Source organism: Aedes albopictus, chromosome 2, assembly GCF_035046485.1.
Source record: "Aedes albopictus strain Foshan chromosome 2, AalbF5, whole genome shotgun sequence".
NCBI lineage: Eukaryota > Metazoa > Arthropoda > Insecta > Diptera > Culicidae > Aedes > Aedes albopictus.
The window spans coordinates 336,648,670-336,665,444 of record NC_085137.1 but is presented as its reverse complement, the minus strand read 5'-3'; the positions used below and the strand labels follow the sequence as shown (position 1 = coordinate 336,665,444).

Here is a 16,775-nt window from a genome sequence, read left to right as displayed (position 1 = left end):
GATACTGCACAAGCCTTGGACTTGTTAACATCTTTAATATTCTTCTTTTGAAGGATATAAAACTTCTGACCTCAGCTAGATTCAGGAGGTATGTACAGGGGATGGCCAAAATGTTTGGGATAGGCAACTTTTTTTCTCCCACAAAAAAATTCAACATGCTGTAACTTTTCATAGAGAGCATCGAAAAATCTCAAATTTTGACTGTTTATCACCCTATTATATGTGCATCATTGGTACAAATTTGGACTCGATTGATTGATATTCCGCGAAGTTAGAACCGTTCGGGTAAACACTATTTTTTAGACAACTAGTTTTTGAACTGTCAACAATATATTGATACTTAATACGACATTATAAAATGTAATATATTTTCACGATGAATTAAGTTATACCGGGTTGAAATTTTTACCCATATAGAGGGAAATAAGTCAAATTTACAATACCACACAAAAATTATTAAATGTGCTCTTCCTTCAATCTAAATATGCTCTAATATATCTGATTAGAGATAATTTAAGAACAGAAGTGGAAAATCTTTGGATATCAACACGAAAATTTATTGACATTGATGTAAAAAAATTACATTTTTTCGAGAAAAATCCAAAAAGTGTCAATCCATGATAACTTTATTCAGCGTTTAAAAAGTACCTATGTTTTAATGGTTTGTGAAGCATTTACATATTGTTAGTGTACGTTCAAAATTTGATTGTATTCGGTTCACTGGTTTCCGAGATATGTCAGCTTAAAAATGAGTTGTCAAAAAAATAGTGTTTTACCCGAACGGTTCTAACTTTGCGAAATATTAATCAATCGAGCCCAAATTTGTACCAATGATGCACATATAGTAGGTTGACAAACAGTCAAAATTTGAGATTTTTTGATGCGCTCTATGAAAAGTTATAGCATGTTGAACTTTTTTGTGAGAGAAAAAAATGTTGCCTATCCCAAACATTTTGGCCATCCCCTGTACCAAGCGGCTATTCATCAGAGGTGCAGCTCAAACAACATCTTTTCTGGTTGGCTGAGTTTGACATTCGGTTTCACGTCAGTTGCACCTGAGGTATCCAGCCCCTTATCCAGAATGACAAGCTCAATATGATGAGGATCAAGGGCCGATTCTTCAACATCAGCATAATAAACGTGCACAGCCCACACTCCGGAAGTACTGATGATGACAAGGACGCATTTTACGCGCAGCTGGAACGCGAGTACGATCGCTGCTCAAGCCTCGACGTCAAGATCATCATAGGAGATTTGAACACTCAGGTAGGCAAGGAGGAGGAATTCAGACCGACGATTGGTAAGTTCAGCGCCCACCAGCAGACGAACGAAAACGGCCTACGACTCATTGGTTTGGCCGCCTCCAAAAAAAATGGCCATACGTAGCACCTTTTTCCAACACAGCCTCCCTTATCGTTACACCTGGAGATCACCACAGCAGACGGAATTTCAAACCGACCACGTTCTGATTGACGGACGGCACTTCTCCGACATTATCGACGTCAGGACCTATCGTGGCGCCAACATCGACTCCGACCACTATCTGGTGATGGTCAAACTGCGCCCAAAACTCTCCGTCATCAACAACGTACGGTACCGGCGACCGCCACGGTACAACCTAGAGCGACTGAAGCAATCGGATGTCGCCTCAGCATACGCGCAGAATCTCGAAGCCGCGTTGCCAGACGAGGGCGAGCTCGATGAGGCCCCTCTAGAGGACTTCTGGAGAACAGTGAAAGCAGCCATCAACGACGCAGTCGAGGGCACCATCGGGTACGTGGAGCGGAATCGACGGAACGATTGGTTCGACGAAGAGTGCAGAACGGTTTTTGAAGAACGCAGCAAGGGACTCGCCAGAACGTGGAACGTTATAAACAGAAGCGGAAGCAGCAGACCCGCCTCTTTCGGCGGAATGTGAAGAAATGGAACTGCTGTGCCGTTCCCAAGAAACACGGAAGTTCTATCAGAAGCTCAACGCATCCCACAACGGCTGCGTGTAATCTGCTCCATTCACAAGAAAGGCGACCATTTGGAATGTGAAAACTTCAGGGCGATCACTATTTTGAATGCTGCCTACAAAGTGCTATCCCAGATCATCTTCCCTCGTCTGTCACTTAAAACGAATGAGTTCGTGGGAAGTTATCAGGCTGGTTTCATCGACGGCCGGTCGACAACGGACCAGATCTTTATCGTACGGCAAATCCTCCAGAAATGCCGTGAATACCAGGTCCCAACGCATCACCTGTTCATCGACTTCAAAGCGGCATACGACAGTATCGACCGCGCAGAGCTATGGAGAATCATGGACGAAAACGGCTTTCCTGGGAAGCTGACTAGACTGATTAAAGCAACGATGGACGGTGTGCAAAACTGCGTAAAGGTTTCGGGTGAACTATCCAGTTCATTCGAATCTCGCCAGGGACTGCGACAAGGTGACGGACTCTCATGCCTACTCTTCAACATCGCTCTTTAAGGTGTGATGCGACGAGCCGGGCTCAACAGCCGGGGAACGATTTTCACAAAATCCGGTCAAATTGTGTGCTTTGCGGACGACATGGACATTATCGCTAGAACATTTGGAACGGTGGCAGAGCTGTACACCCGCCTGAAACGCGAAGCAGCAAAGGTCGGACTGGTGGTGAATGCCTCAAAAACAAAGTACATGCTGGTAGGCGGAACCGAAAACGACCGGATCCGTCTGGGTAGTAATGTTACGATAGACGGGGATACTTTCGAGGTGGTGGAGGAATTCGTCTACCTCGGATCCTTACTGACGGCTGACAACAACGTGGGCCGTGAAATTCGGAGGCGCATCATCAGCGGAAGTCGGGCCTACTACGGGCTCCAGAAGAAACTGCGGTCGAAAAAGATTCCCCCACGCACCAAATGCTCCATGTACAAAACGCTAATAAGACCGGTGATCCTCTACGGACACGAGAAATAGACCATGCTCGAGGAGGCCTACAAGCATTCGGAGTTTTTGAGCGACACGTGCTAAGAACGATCTTCGACGGTGTGCAGGAGAACGGTGTGTGGCGAAGAAGGATGAATCACGAGCTCGCTGCACTTTAGGGCGAACCCAGCATCCAGAATAGGCCTGTCCAGCTTTTCAAAAATGTTCTCTGATTCTCAAGTCCACCCCCATATTTTGATTGGCATCCTAAAAGAAGTAACTGGTCAAAATTTCAGCCAAATCCGTTAAAATTAAGAGATGCATCAAATCAATTTTGTGTTTTTCGACTATTTTTGAACTTCAAAAAATCATAACTACACTAAAACTTGTCAAAACTTAATTCTTTTGGCAGAAATTGAAAGCTATACTTGTTTGCTACAACTTCTCCGAACAACGTGTGCCAATAAAATTGAAGGAAAGATGTGTAATTATCACATTTGTAATCAGAAAAATCTTAAAAAGTTTATTTTTTGATAGATTTCGTTCTGGAATACCCTAATATACGTAATAAGTTGGATTTTTTAAAACGGCATCATATTCTCCAATGTTTTTTGGTTATTTGCTTTTTTGGCACCAATGCTGTAGGAGTTGAACAAAAATTGCTAAAATTCGTGAAAGCCAAATGTGGCCTAAAAACTAGCTTTTCGGGTGCAATTACGCTTTCGCGCGCAAAAATTGGCATCGCGTCAGCACTGATATGATAGCCAACACCTGTCATCGCGCTTGTTTGTTATCACCCGTGGTAGGGGGTAGCCAAGGCAAACTACTAGGAAGCAAAGCTACTACGTTCAGTACAATTTCGCGCCACAACGTGATTGCCTCCAAAAAGCTAGTTTTTAGGCCACATTTGACTTTCACGAATTTTAGTAATTTTTGCTCAACTCCTACAGCATTAGTGTCAAAGAAGCAAATAACCAAAAAACATTGGAGAATATGATGCCGTTTTGAAAAATCCAACTTATTAAGTATATTAGGGTGTTCCAGAACGAAATCTATCAAAAAATCAACTTTTTAAGGTTTTTCTGATTACAAATGTGTTAATTACACATGTTTCCTTCAATTTTATTGGCACACGTTGTTCGGAGAAGTTGTAGCAGACAAGTATAGCTTTCAATTTCTGTCGAAAGAATTAAGTTTTGACATGTTTTAGAGTAGTTATGATTTTTTGAAGTTCAAAAATAGTCGAAAAACACAAAATTGATTTGATGCACCTCTTAATTTCAACGGATTTGGCTGAAATTTTGACCAGTTACTTCTTTTATGATGCCAATCAAAATATGGGGGTGGACTTGAGAATCAGAGAACATTTTTGAAAAGCTGGACAGGCCTAATCCAGAAGGTGGCCGAAGCTGGAAGGATACGGTGGGCAGGGCATGTTGCAAGAATGCCGGACAACAACCCTGCAAAGCTGGTGTTTGCAACTGATCCGGTTGGCACAAGAAGGCGTGGAGCGCAGAGAGCACGATGGGCGGACCAGGTGGAACGTGACCTTGTGAGCATTATTGGGCGCGACCGAGGATGGAGAGCGGCAGCTTCAAACCGAGTATTGTGGCGTACTATTGTTGATTATGTCTTGTCTTAATGATGTTGAACAAATAAATGTATGTATGATGAGAGAAGCCGTATAGAATATATCAGAATCAATTTTTATTACAAAACATGGTGATTTTTACAAAATTTCACATATCTAAGTGAGTACTGAATGAAAAACTCAGTGAATTTAGCTATCAAATATCATTATCTAGGTGTGAATATATTGTTTCATGGTACATCAATATATGATTATATGCTACGCATTGTAATTTCTCTTTATTTGAGTTGTTTTTTTACTTTTATAAACAAAGCTAGAAAACAAGAGATTAAACACAATTGGCCAATTGTCGGTTAAAAGTTAAAACAATTCACTGAGTCATGTGCAAACAAAACATCAACAGGACAGTTACAGTTGGACAAAATGCAAGACCAGAATGACTATGTTAATTTCCCCCGAAGAAGACACTAATCCTGTGTCGAAACATTGGGCAGTTAATAAACATCGTTTCACTGTTAAAAGACTACGTAGCCGTTTCTAAGACAAAGTCAAAATTAAAGTTAATGGATTTATACTTCAAATCAATCCTAAATACTATAAAAATGAACGTGTCTACCGTGTCCAGAGCCGTAGCGTGCGGTTGGCCAGGTTGGCCCCCGCCAAGGGCGTCATCTTCAGAGGGGCGCCAAAAAGGCCTAAGGCTAGAAGGAAACAGGATGATGCTGTTGTTTTCTTGAATGTTATCAATTAGATTTAATCATTTACAATATCTAAGATTGATTATGTGTTTTACGTCCTTTCGTATTCTCAAAAATTTAGATTTCTTTAGACGATTTTAAGAATGTGCTTTTTTGTTTTGAGAAGCCATTTAGTCTTTTAAAGAGCAAAACAAAATCCATTAGCTCTCGAAAGTCTAGTCAATGTTTCTTTCTGAAAATTTCTAATGCTCTTTAAGTTCATCCAATTTTTATTTCCAGTAAATGTTTCTTTGGGCTTAAACTTTTAAACTAGCAAAGCTAGCAGAATATTTTCAAGCTGTTTTTATTGGAAAAACTACCAGTGAGTATTTTTTGTTAGTTTTCAATTCTCCAAAACAAATTTAATATTCTAGGAATTCCTTCATAAATTCCACCAGGTATTTGTTTGGATTTCTTTCTTCAGAAAATATTTCAAAAAATATATCAGAAATTTATCTAGAAATTCTTTAAGAAACTTCTTCAGGGATTCTATAAAACAAATTTCAAATCATAAAATCTTCTGAAGATTTTTCTTGAAATATCTCTAAGAAGATTCTAAAATCCTTTAGAAATTCCATCAGGGAGGCTTTCAGGAAGTTATCAAGAATTTTATTCGGGAATTAGTCAAAGGATTCTTCCCGATATGTTTCCAAGGCTTTTATTGAATAATCTTCCATAGTTTCTTCAGAGTTCCAAAATTTTCTTTGGTATTCGTATAGTGATTTCTGCAAAAATATCCGTAAGGATTTAGGGTAAGGATTTTTTATGAAAATACTTCCAGTCTTCTATGAAATTCTTTAGAAATTCGATCAAAGTTTCCTTCAGAAAGTTAGTTATAGATTCCTTTGTAAAAAAATTGATCAGAAAAACTTCCATTGATACCTTCCGAAATTATTCCATGCTCACTAGGGATTGCTCCATATATTTCTGGTAGAATTCCGGTAGAAAACCTCCCATGAATTTCCTTATTAACTATTCCAGGAAATCATAAATTTGGAATTCATTCAGGAATTTCTCCAGGTATTTCGTTGGAAAATCTGCCATTAATTCCATCCAAAATTTTTCTTAGGGTTTATTTTAGAAGGCTTTTGTGGATTCTTTCAGAACTTCTTCCTGAAATTTCTTTATAAAATATTCTAGGTTTTTTTTTTTTAAATTCCCCAAAGATTCCTCAAGAAACCTTTTCAGGGATTCCTTCCAAGTTTTCTTTCAGAAATTCTTCCAAAAGTGATTCTCTACAAATTCAAACACTCCATCAAGTATTTCTTCACGAACAGCTCCTGCAATTTCTTCAAGAGTTAGTCCATGAATTCCATTTGAAATTCTTGCTAAAATTTCTCCCGGATTTTTATCAAGTATTTCTCCGGAAATTTCTGCAGGAATCCATCCAGAGATTCTAGCATAATTTATTCCTGTGATTCCAGCGGCAATTCTTCCAGAGATTTCAACAAAACTGATGTAGAAATCCCTTAAGAATTTCCTCCTGGTATTCAACCATGTCCATGGTTTGTCTAATGATTACTGAACTTTTTTTACAGATCTTTTGAGAAATGTTTAAAAAAAAAACTTCAGAACACATCTTTGGTGAAGTTATTGGAAAATTTAGGTGGAGCCTATTGAACTAATCGCCCAAAATTTATAAATCACATCATTTGACGATTCCTGAAAACCCTAAGAAACACTAAGTGTTACTTTCAAAGAAACTTTGAAAAAAAGAAAGAATAACTACAAACTTAGCAAATTAACAATGTCGCGGGGCGCCAACCTGGATGCTTGCCAAGGGCGCCATGGAACCACGCTACGGCTCTGTTGGTGTCTACCAAATTCTACATCGATTCAGAGCTAAACTATTGTTTGAACAACCCCACCACCATTCGCAGTTGGCATGAGTGCGGGATCGTGAATAAAACTGAGATTTTGCATAGAATCGTGTTGGTGTCTTATGCGCACTTATTCGGCATCTTAAAATGAATAAGTGCGCAGAAGCCAGCGACACGATTCGATGCGAAAACGCAGTATTATTCGTGATCCCGCACTTATGTTAACTGCGAAAGGGATCCAGTGGAGTGGGAAACACGCAATAATTGATTAACGTCAAAAGTTCTCCCATTGAAACACAATTGGAGCATACTCAGAAGTTGAAGAACGTGGTAACATAGATAGGTAATATATAAAAATGGATTGACAAGCTGTGGCTATATATTAGACTGGGTCAACAAAGTCGATTTTTTGGAACAAAGCTTTTTCGATTCATTTTAGCGCCCAAATCAACTGTGCAAAATTTGGGAGCGATTGGTTGCTTCCCCGTATTCCGCATTGTAATTGAAATTTGTATGGAATTTAGTATGGGAAAACGTGCTTTTTTGCATTTTTCTCATAAATTGAAATTTTTCGTCTAAAACGATCTAACCATTGACGTTAAAGTATAGCCTAGGGTATGCCGAGAAACTTTGCCGAAGACCGCAAAGTGATCCGACACTTGTGAAAAAAGTTATAACGTACAGATTGCCCAGTGGTGCTTAACATTTAACATGTAAAGGAATAACATCAATAATAAAATCTCAATTTTTGGTCTAAGTTACCAGGCGAATAACGTTTTTCACAAGCGTCGGATCACTTTGCGGTCTTCGGCAAAGTTTTTCGGTATATCCTAGGCTATACTTTAACGTCATCAGTTACATGGTATTAGACAAAAGAATTCAATTTATGAGTAAAATGCAAAAAAGTACATTTTTCCATACTAAATTCCATACAAATTTCAATTACAAAGCGGAATACGGGGAAGCAACCAATCGCTCCCAAATTTTGCACAGTTGATTTGGGCGCTAAAATGAATCGAAAAAGCTTTGTTCCGGGTTGATTCGATCCAATTTAAAGTTTCTCCATACAACGTTGACCCACTCTACTATATATGTCCATATATGCACTCTATCCTGTAATTCTCAAGATATTCTCTTTAGAAAGAACTTGTGAGTACGTGTGAAGAATTAGCTGTAGTTAAAATTTACGAATAAAATAAGAAGAAAAACTTGTAGGTACTGTTCCAGTTGGGATGTTACTCCAAGAAGAAGAAACTCCTGTTCTGCCTTTTCCAATTTCTCCATTCTATACTTCCAATTTATCTATTATATACTGTAATTTTGTAATTCTTTTTAATGCGATAAGCAAATCCTACGTCAAATAAACTAGATTATACCAAAAGAATTCCTTTTCCAAATAAATCCAATCCATTTCGCGTCTGAAAGCTCACTCCCTTATCAAATCTTCCGCAAATTGCCACCCTTCCATCGCGGTTTCGTGGTTTGGTGGATGACAAACTGTCATCTGGCTTGAAAGCTGAGCTTAGTCATTCGGTTTACATCTCCTAGAGCCAACTAACGCAGCCAGAAAAGGTGCCAGCTCCACCGCCAAACTCGAGGCGCTTGTATACACGTGCTGCTGATATTGCACGTTTTCCTTGTCGTCATACCAATCGGGGGGTCTTTATAGGGGACGGTCATTAATTACGTATAGGAGGTAAGAGATATGTCGAAATTTCGAGGCATGTTTAATCGCCTTTGTGTACCTCATAGTAGGAAAGCGCATGAAATCTCTGAAATATGGAAAAAATATGGTCTGAACCTGAACGGCCCCTATTCATCTGCATTGTCGCACAACCTGTCACGGCCAATTCGTTGATTTCTGAGGACATGATGTATTCCAACCGACATACCAACTTCCAGTGTAGTACGAGGTGCAACGTGTGAGAAGTGTGGCTTGATTTGATTGAGACATACATACCAAAGCGGTAGCATTACGGTGTTAACCGAGAAATATTTGCTAAAAGCAATTAGGGGTTTGCGTGATTGTGATGATTTGATCGAAATTGGGATATCATGTCATGAGTATGAGGTAGGATATGTTCCCTTAGAAATAAATATCATATTATCTTAAGGACAAACGTCTTGAGATCCCGCTTCAACAGTGCATCAGAACTTCAGACGCACAAAGCTCAAGAAGGAAGCTTCAAGCAACAATGCATTTTATTATTCTGTTCTTGCTCACTCGTAATAAGCTTAAAATGAGAAGCTCAGGTACGCTGGTTTTGTTTACGAAGAGATTTGTGCCCTTTAAATCGTGAGTAGGTGCCAAAGTCGGCCATTGTGGCGGCCATTTTGGGATTCTAACAAGTCTGTCCTTAATAAAGTAGGATCAAATACATCAACTAAAATATAAAATGTCTTCGTTTTCTTTCTTTTCTTCGTTTCTATGAGATTAAATTTCACAACGTTCAGAATATGCTTGAACCTGATCTGGCTGGCAAAATTGCAAATATTTGGTTACATTCATTTTTTCATTTATTTAGTTCAACATCAAACCACATTCATGATAACACTGAATCAACTATATTCCGCCATAATACTCAATTTGCAGCTGCAGCTCTCCAACGTCGGTCACGCCCAACGCTCGCCAGATCACGCTCCACCTGGTCCGCCCATCACGCTCTCTGCGCCCCACGCCTTCTTGTACCAACCGGATGGTTATCAAACACCAACTTTTGTGGTTGTTGTCCGGCATTCTTGCAACATGCCCTGCCCACCGTTTCCGTCCAGCTTTAGCCACTTTCAGGATGTTGGGTTCACCGTAGAGTGCAGCGAGCATGCATCAATTTATAGGGCAAAATATGCGATTTTAGGCTTTTTTGATTGCATGCATGGATATATTATTTTTCAGCAATCAAAGATACAGTATCGGACAATAAAAATGCATCAAAGCCGTTTTCCCATACAAACTAGTCAACTTTAGATTGTCACATCCCAATTATTTCTCAAACGATTGTTCTCATTTTTCTGTGACGAACTACAAAACATTTAAATTTTAAAAAACTATTGAAAAAGTTCAGAGATCTCTATTGATTCAAAAGTTACAGATAGGTTGAATTTTGACAATAAAAATGCACCAAGACAAAAAATTTCATAGCAAAAAATGCAGAAGTCAAATCATCTTGTTCTCTTCAGCAAATTTATTCGTCATCACAAAAGAAACATATTTGCCGAAGAAACCATGGTGATATGACGTAACATTTTTTTGCTACATATAAACTTTTTTGTCTTGGTGCATTTTTATTGTCAAAATTCAACCTATCTGTAACTTTTGTAGAAATAGATATTTTTGAACTTTTTCAATAACTCACTCAAAGCGCAAATTTTCGGTAATACCAATCCGTGTGGTCAATTATGAATTTCAAATAATTCAACGTACATATGTACAGATGGGTAAATTATTGGTTAAATTGGGAAAAAATCCACAGCTCAGGTGAGATTTGAACCCACGACCCTTATTCGCTAGACAAGTGCTTTACCAACTAAGCTACCGAGCCAAGGGGAAAGACGATATAGACCGATGAGATTAGAATTGAACCTTATGACAACTAGGTTGAAGGGCCCATATAGCCGAGGCGGTAAACGCACGGGTATTCAGCATGACCATGCTGAGGGTGACGGGTTCGATTCCCGGTCGGTCCAGGATCTTTTCGTAAAGGAAATTTCCTTGACTTCCTTGGGCATAGAGTATCTTCGTGCCTCCTCTCCTCTCCTCTTCATGGCGTAACGTCCTCCTGGGACAAAGCCTGCTTCTCAGCTTAGTGTTCTATGAGCACTTCCACAGTTATTAACTGAGAGCTTCCTCTGCCAATGACCATTTTGCATGTGTATATCGTGTGGCAGGCACGAAGATACTCTATGCCCAAGGAAGTCAAGGAAATTTCCTTTACGAAAAGATCCTGGACCGACCGGGAATCGAACCCGTCACCCTCAGCATGGTCATGCTGAATACCCGTGCGTTTACCGCCTCGGCTATATGGGCCCTTTTTATCTTCGTGCCTGCCACACGATATACACATGCAAAATGGTCATTGGCAGAGGAAGCTCTTAGTTAATAACTGGGGAAGTGCTCATAGAACGCTAAGCTGAGAAGCAGGCTTTGTCCCAGGAGGACGTTACGCCATGAAGAGGAGAGGAGAGGAGGCACGAAGATACTCTATGCCCAAGGAAGTCAAGGAAATTTCCTTTACGAAAAGATCCTGGACCGACCGGGAATCGAACCCGTCACCCTCAGCATGGTCATGCTGAATACCCGTGCGTTTACCGCCTCGGCTATATGGGCCCTTTTTATCTTCGTGCCTGCCACACGATATACACATGCAAAATGGTCATTGGCAGAGGAAGCTCTCAGTTAATAACTGGGGAAGTGCTCATAGAACACTAAGCTGAGAAGCAGGCTTTGTCCCAGTGAAGACGTTACGCCAAGAAGAGGAGAGAGGAGGACAACTAGGTTGCCGGGTCATTAATTGGCTCGGTAGCTTAGTTGGTAAAGCACTTGTCTAGAGAATAAGGGTCGTGAGTTCAAATCTCACCTGAGCTGTGGATTTTTTCCCAATTTAACCAATAATTTACCCATCTGTACATATGTACGTTGAGTTATTTGAAATTCACTTTTTCAATAGTTTTTTAAAATTGAAATGTTTTGTAGTTCATCTCAGAAAAATGAAGACAATCGGTTGAAAAACAACTGAGATATGGTAATCTAAATTTGACTTGTTTGTATGGGAAAACGGCTTTGGAGCATTTTTATTGTCCGATACTGTAAATTGGTCAATTAACATCCAAATTAACTCATGAAAAATATTTCGTTTTACAAAATCGAATTTGATAGTTTAAAGCAATTTAAGTTAGGTACTATATTTCCCATAAAAGTCACCCTCCAGAAGTCGCATGCAAGTTTACTTACTAACATGATATGTATAAATCTATCCAATTCGATTTAGTAAAATGAAATATTTTGCATGAGTCGTTAATTTAGATGTTAATTGACCAATATACCCTTTGATTGCTTAAAAAATGTATTTCCATGCTTAATGGCTTGCAATTGAAAAAGCCCAAAATCGCATATTTTACCTTATACATTGAGGTGTAGCTCAAAATTGTGACGTGCTGGATCAAATCTGAGCCCGGATTCAGATTCAGCAGCGGCCCAAAATCCGTCAGAGACACACCTTCTAACGCAATGTAAGAGCACGAAAGACCATCACCTTGCCGATATGGTCAAACATAATGCTTTAAAACAGCTTTTCTCAAACTATGGGTCGCGACCCAGTGGTGGGTCGAGGGCTGATTTTAGGTGGGTCACGAAGTCTTTATTAGCTTATGTCGAATGTTATTCCTAGTCATTTTCTAATTTATTCCCTTTGAGAATCCATTTATAGAAGAGTTATTTCTAGGATTTCAGTTTCTCCTTGAATCTATTCAATGTTTTGTATTATAAGTCTGTCTGCGTTCTAAAATCGATACTGAAACTATGAGTTTTTAATCGAAAGTTTTAAGATCAGGATAATATTTTAGATTTGATTTGTGTTCTGAAAAAAAAAATAGTTCAAGTTGTTGCTTGCAGTTAGCATTTTCTGTTAGTTTAACACGCCAGTTTCAACGGTTAAGGTATATATAAAAAATGAAATTCAATAAGTCAGCAAAAAATACCAAACTTCGACAAGAAACCTTACATTTACCAAATTTTAATAAAGCTAAACTTCTGTGAAATTCAGATAAATATCGATAAATTGAACTTTAATGGAACACCTAAAAGTGTTTTCAATAAAAAAAAAAGAAATACAGTAAGTGTGTATGAAGGATATCATTAAAAATTTCAAAAGGGCTCATCTGACCATCCAGCAGTATTATAATTCTAAAACTATGTTCACCTACTTGCTGTGAATATCTATATTTCCAACCGATATTTAATTTTAAAATACATTTTTAAGTCATGCCGAAACATAAAATTACCACTATATCTTGAGCCAGTTAAATATGTTAGAAACTTGGAATCTTATCTCAAATTTTATGTACAACGAGTTAACTAATGCTGCAAACTTGGGCACCTTAACCTTTCTTAGACTTTACCAAAAAAAAAACTAATAGATAAACTAATAAATGAACAAAAAAAGTTTGAGGGCTACGTAACCTAAGTTCATCACAACTTATGAAAGTGATAATATGTGTTTATATAAAAAACGGCAGTGTAAATCTACAAAAAATGATTTATTAAAAAAAAAAATGTGCTGGTGGGTCGCCAAATTCTTTAAAAATCAAAAGTGGAGCTGGCGACTCAGCTGGCGAAAAAGTTGGAGAACCCCTGCTTTAAAACAAGTACGACCACGATTTTCAATAGTGATAAAAACGGAATAATTTTCAATGGCAAAATATTTTGCAACATTTTTACTGTGATTTTAATATGAATTGGATGTTTTACTTTAGAACACATTCCAAAAGTAAAAATATGCAGTTTACTATGAAATTTATTTGTTTTTTTAATGTCTTTTAGCACATTTTGGTTGCACAGTTCAAATTACATTTTTTTTACTGTGACGCCGACAAGAGGTTTTCACCACATTTGTGACCACATTTTTGGAAATTTATTTTCGTTGAACGAAAGAATGACACATATTACAGTTTCAGTACCCGGATCGACGTTTTAAAATATGACACTTCCAGGAATGATTAATCTCCAGTAACGTAATTTCGATATCCTAACAAAAAGGATATGTTTACTTCTTTCCGGAAGGCATTTCTCCATGAGTATCATAATCATAGATTACAATGAATCTTTCGTCTAGGATACTTTTAGGAAATCTCCAGGAATTTTTCTAAGCAATCACTTGTAACTTCTCCAGAATATTGGATTTTCCAAGAAGTTCCTCCAGAATTCTTCTAGGCTACCTTGTACCAGGCCGATTGTTTATTGTTTTTGAAATTCGATAATTTAGAGAAAAGAGGTTCTGCCCCTTGTGAATTTTTCAAAAATTTCTCCTCAGATCAACATAGATGTCTCTTTTTAAATTTCTCCTGGAGATTCTTCGGGGATCCCTTCAAATATTTTACCAAGAATTAGAATTTATTAACCTTCCTTACGCATTATGTTGGGAACAGCTCGATGACGTAGTGTACGGTTTGGGTCTAGAATGGCTTTAATGCACAAGGTGGGCTAAGAAAATCATTCTGGAAGTTAACCTAGACATCCTGTTGAAATTCATCCAAGAGAGCCAGCTCTGGAGATTCACCAGGAGTTTACTTTTGAAATACAGGTCGGACTCGATTATCCGGAGTCGGGTTTTGGCGCTTCCCAAAAATATATCACGCAAACGGTATGCTGAAAGAAGCTGAAATATTGACTGATTACTTATCAATGTTGGCTTGACAAAATGTCCATACTTCAGCTATTTAGAGCATTTCGTTCCTCAGATATGTGGCTCTCTATTTTCAAGAATTTAGGTAAATCATATAACAGCAAACAAATGAAATCATCATGTAACTTCAAGGTTGCGACCATTTATTTGCAAAGATTTACATTCATTTGCTATTATCTCAGTTCAGAAGCATGCTATCGAAAAACAATGTATGGATGAATTTAACCTTGTAATTTTATCTAAATGTAAATTACATTCACGCTGTGGAAAGTTGCCCTCACAGCTCGCTCATGACTTTGGTATGCGTGTGCGACCCCAATGTTATTTGGCAAACTTTCAGATAAAACTATAAGGTTAAATTCATCCATACATTGTTTTTCGATAGCATGCTTCTGAACTGAGATAATAGCAAATGAATGTAAATCTTTGCAAATGAATGGTCGCAACCTTGTGTAACTTTTATGTTTATTAACGTTAATTTCTACATAAAGTGTTCACTAGACATTCAATTGTAAACCAAAACACGCCGCAAAATATTATTATTCAAGACTTCACGTCTTGATATAATAACCACTAACCATAACCACTAATAGAACATTTCTTAAAGTTAACTGAATTACATGCGCATGAAACACTCGAATACATTTTCATTATGGTAAATGAAAGCTGCGGCAAAGGTTTTGCAGTAGGTACCTACATTTTCGACCAATGCCCTGCAGATTACACCGTGCCATCCCGACAGGCCACAACAATGTGTATTGTGTTGTATCTCCTCCCAGCTATCGAACTCAACCAACCGAAATCAATTCAATCAACATAGGGATAAACCAAGTCGTGATCCCAGTGCTGCGTCGATTTCTGTCCCTGGTTCTGGTGCTGCGGTAAATTCCCGACATTGAATTGATGCTGATGATGTTGCTGCTGCTGCTGATGGTGATGGTGGCTCGGTCTCGGTGGCCAGCCGTTTTTCGCCAGTCGCAACTGATGATGCAGTATCTCAATCAGCAGTAAGCCAATGGACACGAGCGCCCCGGCCAGCAGCAAGATAAACGCCGAATAAACACTATCCAGGCCAACAATCAGATCCGTCGGTGCCATTTTGCGCACACATTTTGGCTTCGGTTCCTGCCAAACGTGTCTCTGGTGGTCCATTATGCCGGCTTCATTCAGGCGTCGTAATCTGGAATTTTAGATCGTTCCGTGGTGAAACATGTATGAACGTTCTGGGATGGCTATGGTAGGAACAGGTTGTGGGGGTGCTTCGATAGAACCGAACTAACAAAACGTAAAAGAATGACTATTGCACGCTCGTGCACCTATGCAGATGTATGGCCCAGAGGATCCCAACATTTGCCAGTGTTAAAGTCATTTTTTTTATAAACAAGTCGAAGAAAAAATGTGCGAGTGTAATAGCTGCAAAAATTAAGAAAAGAGATCCATGAAACATTTAAACAATATATTTGGAAACCACTGCTGCTGGTTGAACAATATGCACTTCTCAATAGTCAAGAAAGCAAACTTGCGAGGAAAAATGTTTGCATATAAACCAATCTGAACCTCACCCGTGTTCTTCTTCTTCGGAGCCATAAAGCACTTCCACAGTTATTAATTGAAGGACTTCCTTTGCCTGCCATGGCATGCATTTATACATTGTGAGGCAAGTACAATAATACACTATGCCCAGGGAAGTCGAGAAAAGTTCCCGAATCGAATCCACCGTATCCGGATTGGCGATCCTAAACCTTAACCACAAGGCTTACCCCATGTACCTACATCAACAAATAGAAAAAGCAGGCGTGTCAGTCTTTTACTGAGAAATAAGCTTGATATTCCTACATTAACTTTTAAAAGATGTAAATGATCTGACGTAGCTTTTACGAGTGGTCAATCAAGCTCATGCTCAACCTCAATAGTTAAACTGGCTTCCTTCCTCGAAAATTTGCCGTCTGGACCATTGTGAAACATGATGCACACGTTTGTCTCCACTAGACGAAGGCTTCATAAACTACTGCTCGGTCAAATCACGGCATAAAAAAGTGTAGCAAAAAGGAAGCAAACCGAAGCGTGCAAAATCTACCAAACAGACAGACAACACACATGCACACAGAAGTGCCGATGTTGATCGGTGGAAATGCGTGAGTAAAGCACCGCAACAGAACCCGGTCCGGCAGAGTGCAGCTTTGGAATGTTTGCTGAAATGTGGAGAAGTTTATTGAAACAATGATTGAAATCGAGCATAAAAATCAAATGACATTCCAGGTTGGATTTTTTTCTCTTCTCGTGCTTTGCACAGTTAGGACAGGAAAACAGCTGAGCTTTGCAAAACCAATGACCAAT

At 38.9% G+C, this 16,775-nt stretch overlaps 1 protein-coding gene and 1 non-coding gene across 2 annotated transcripts in view; one reads left to right on the top strand and one right to left on the bottom strand.

Annotated features, from left to right (window-relative positions):
• The first annotated feature begins 11,551 nt into the window (after positions 1-11,551).
• On the top strand, positions 11,552-11,623 carry Trnas-aga (transfer RNA serine (anticodon AGA)). The gene has a single exon. It is a non-coding gene; the product is annotated as a tRNA-Ser (tRNA).
• A 3,405-nt stretch (positions 11,624-15,028) lies between these two features.
• LOC109397949 (uncharacterized) overlaps positions 15,029-16,775 on the bottom strand; it is an 81,993-nt gene continuing 80,246 nt past the window's right edge. Inside the window, exon 9 of the mRNA XM_062852589.1 lies at positions 15,029-15,618. Coding sequence (XP_062708573.1) covers positions 15,246-15,618 — 373 coding nt within the window. The 3' untranslated portion in view covers positions 15,029-15,245. The remainder of the gene's footprint in view (positions 15,619-16,775) is intronic.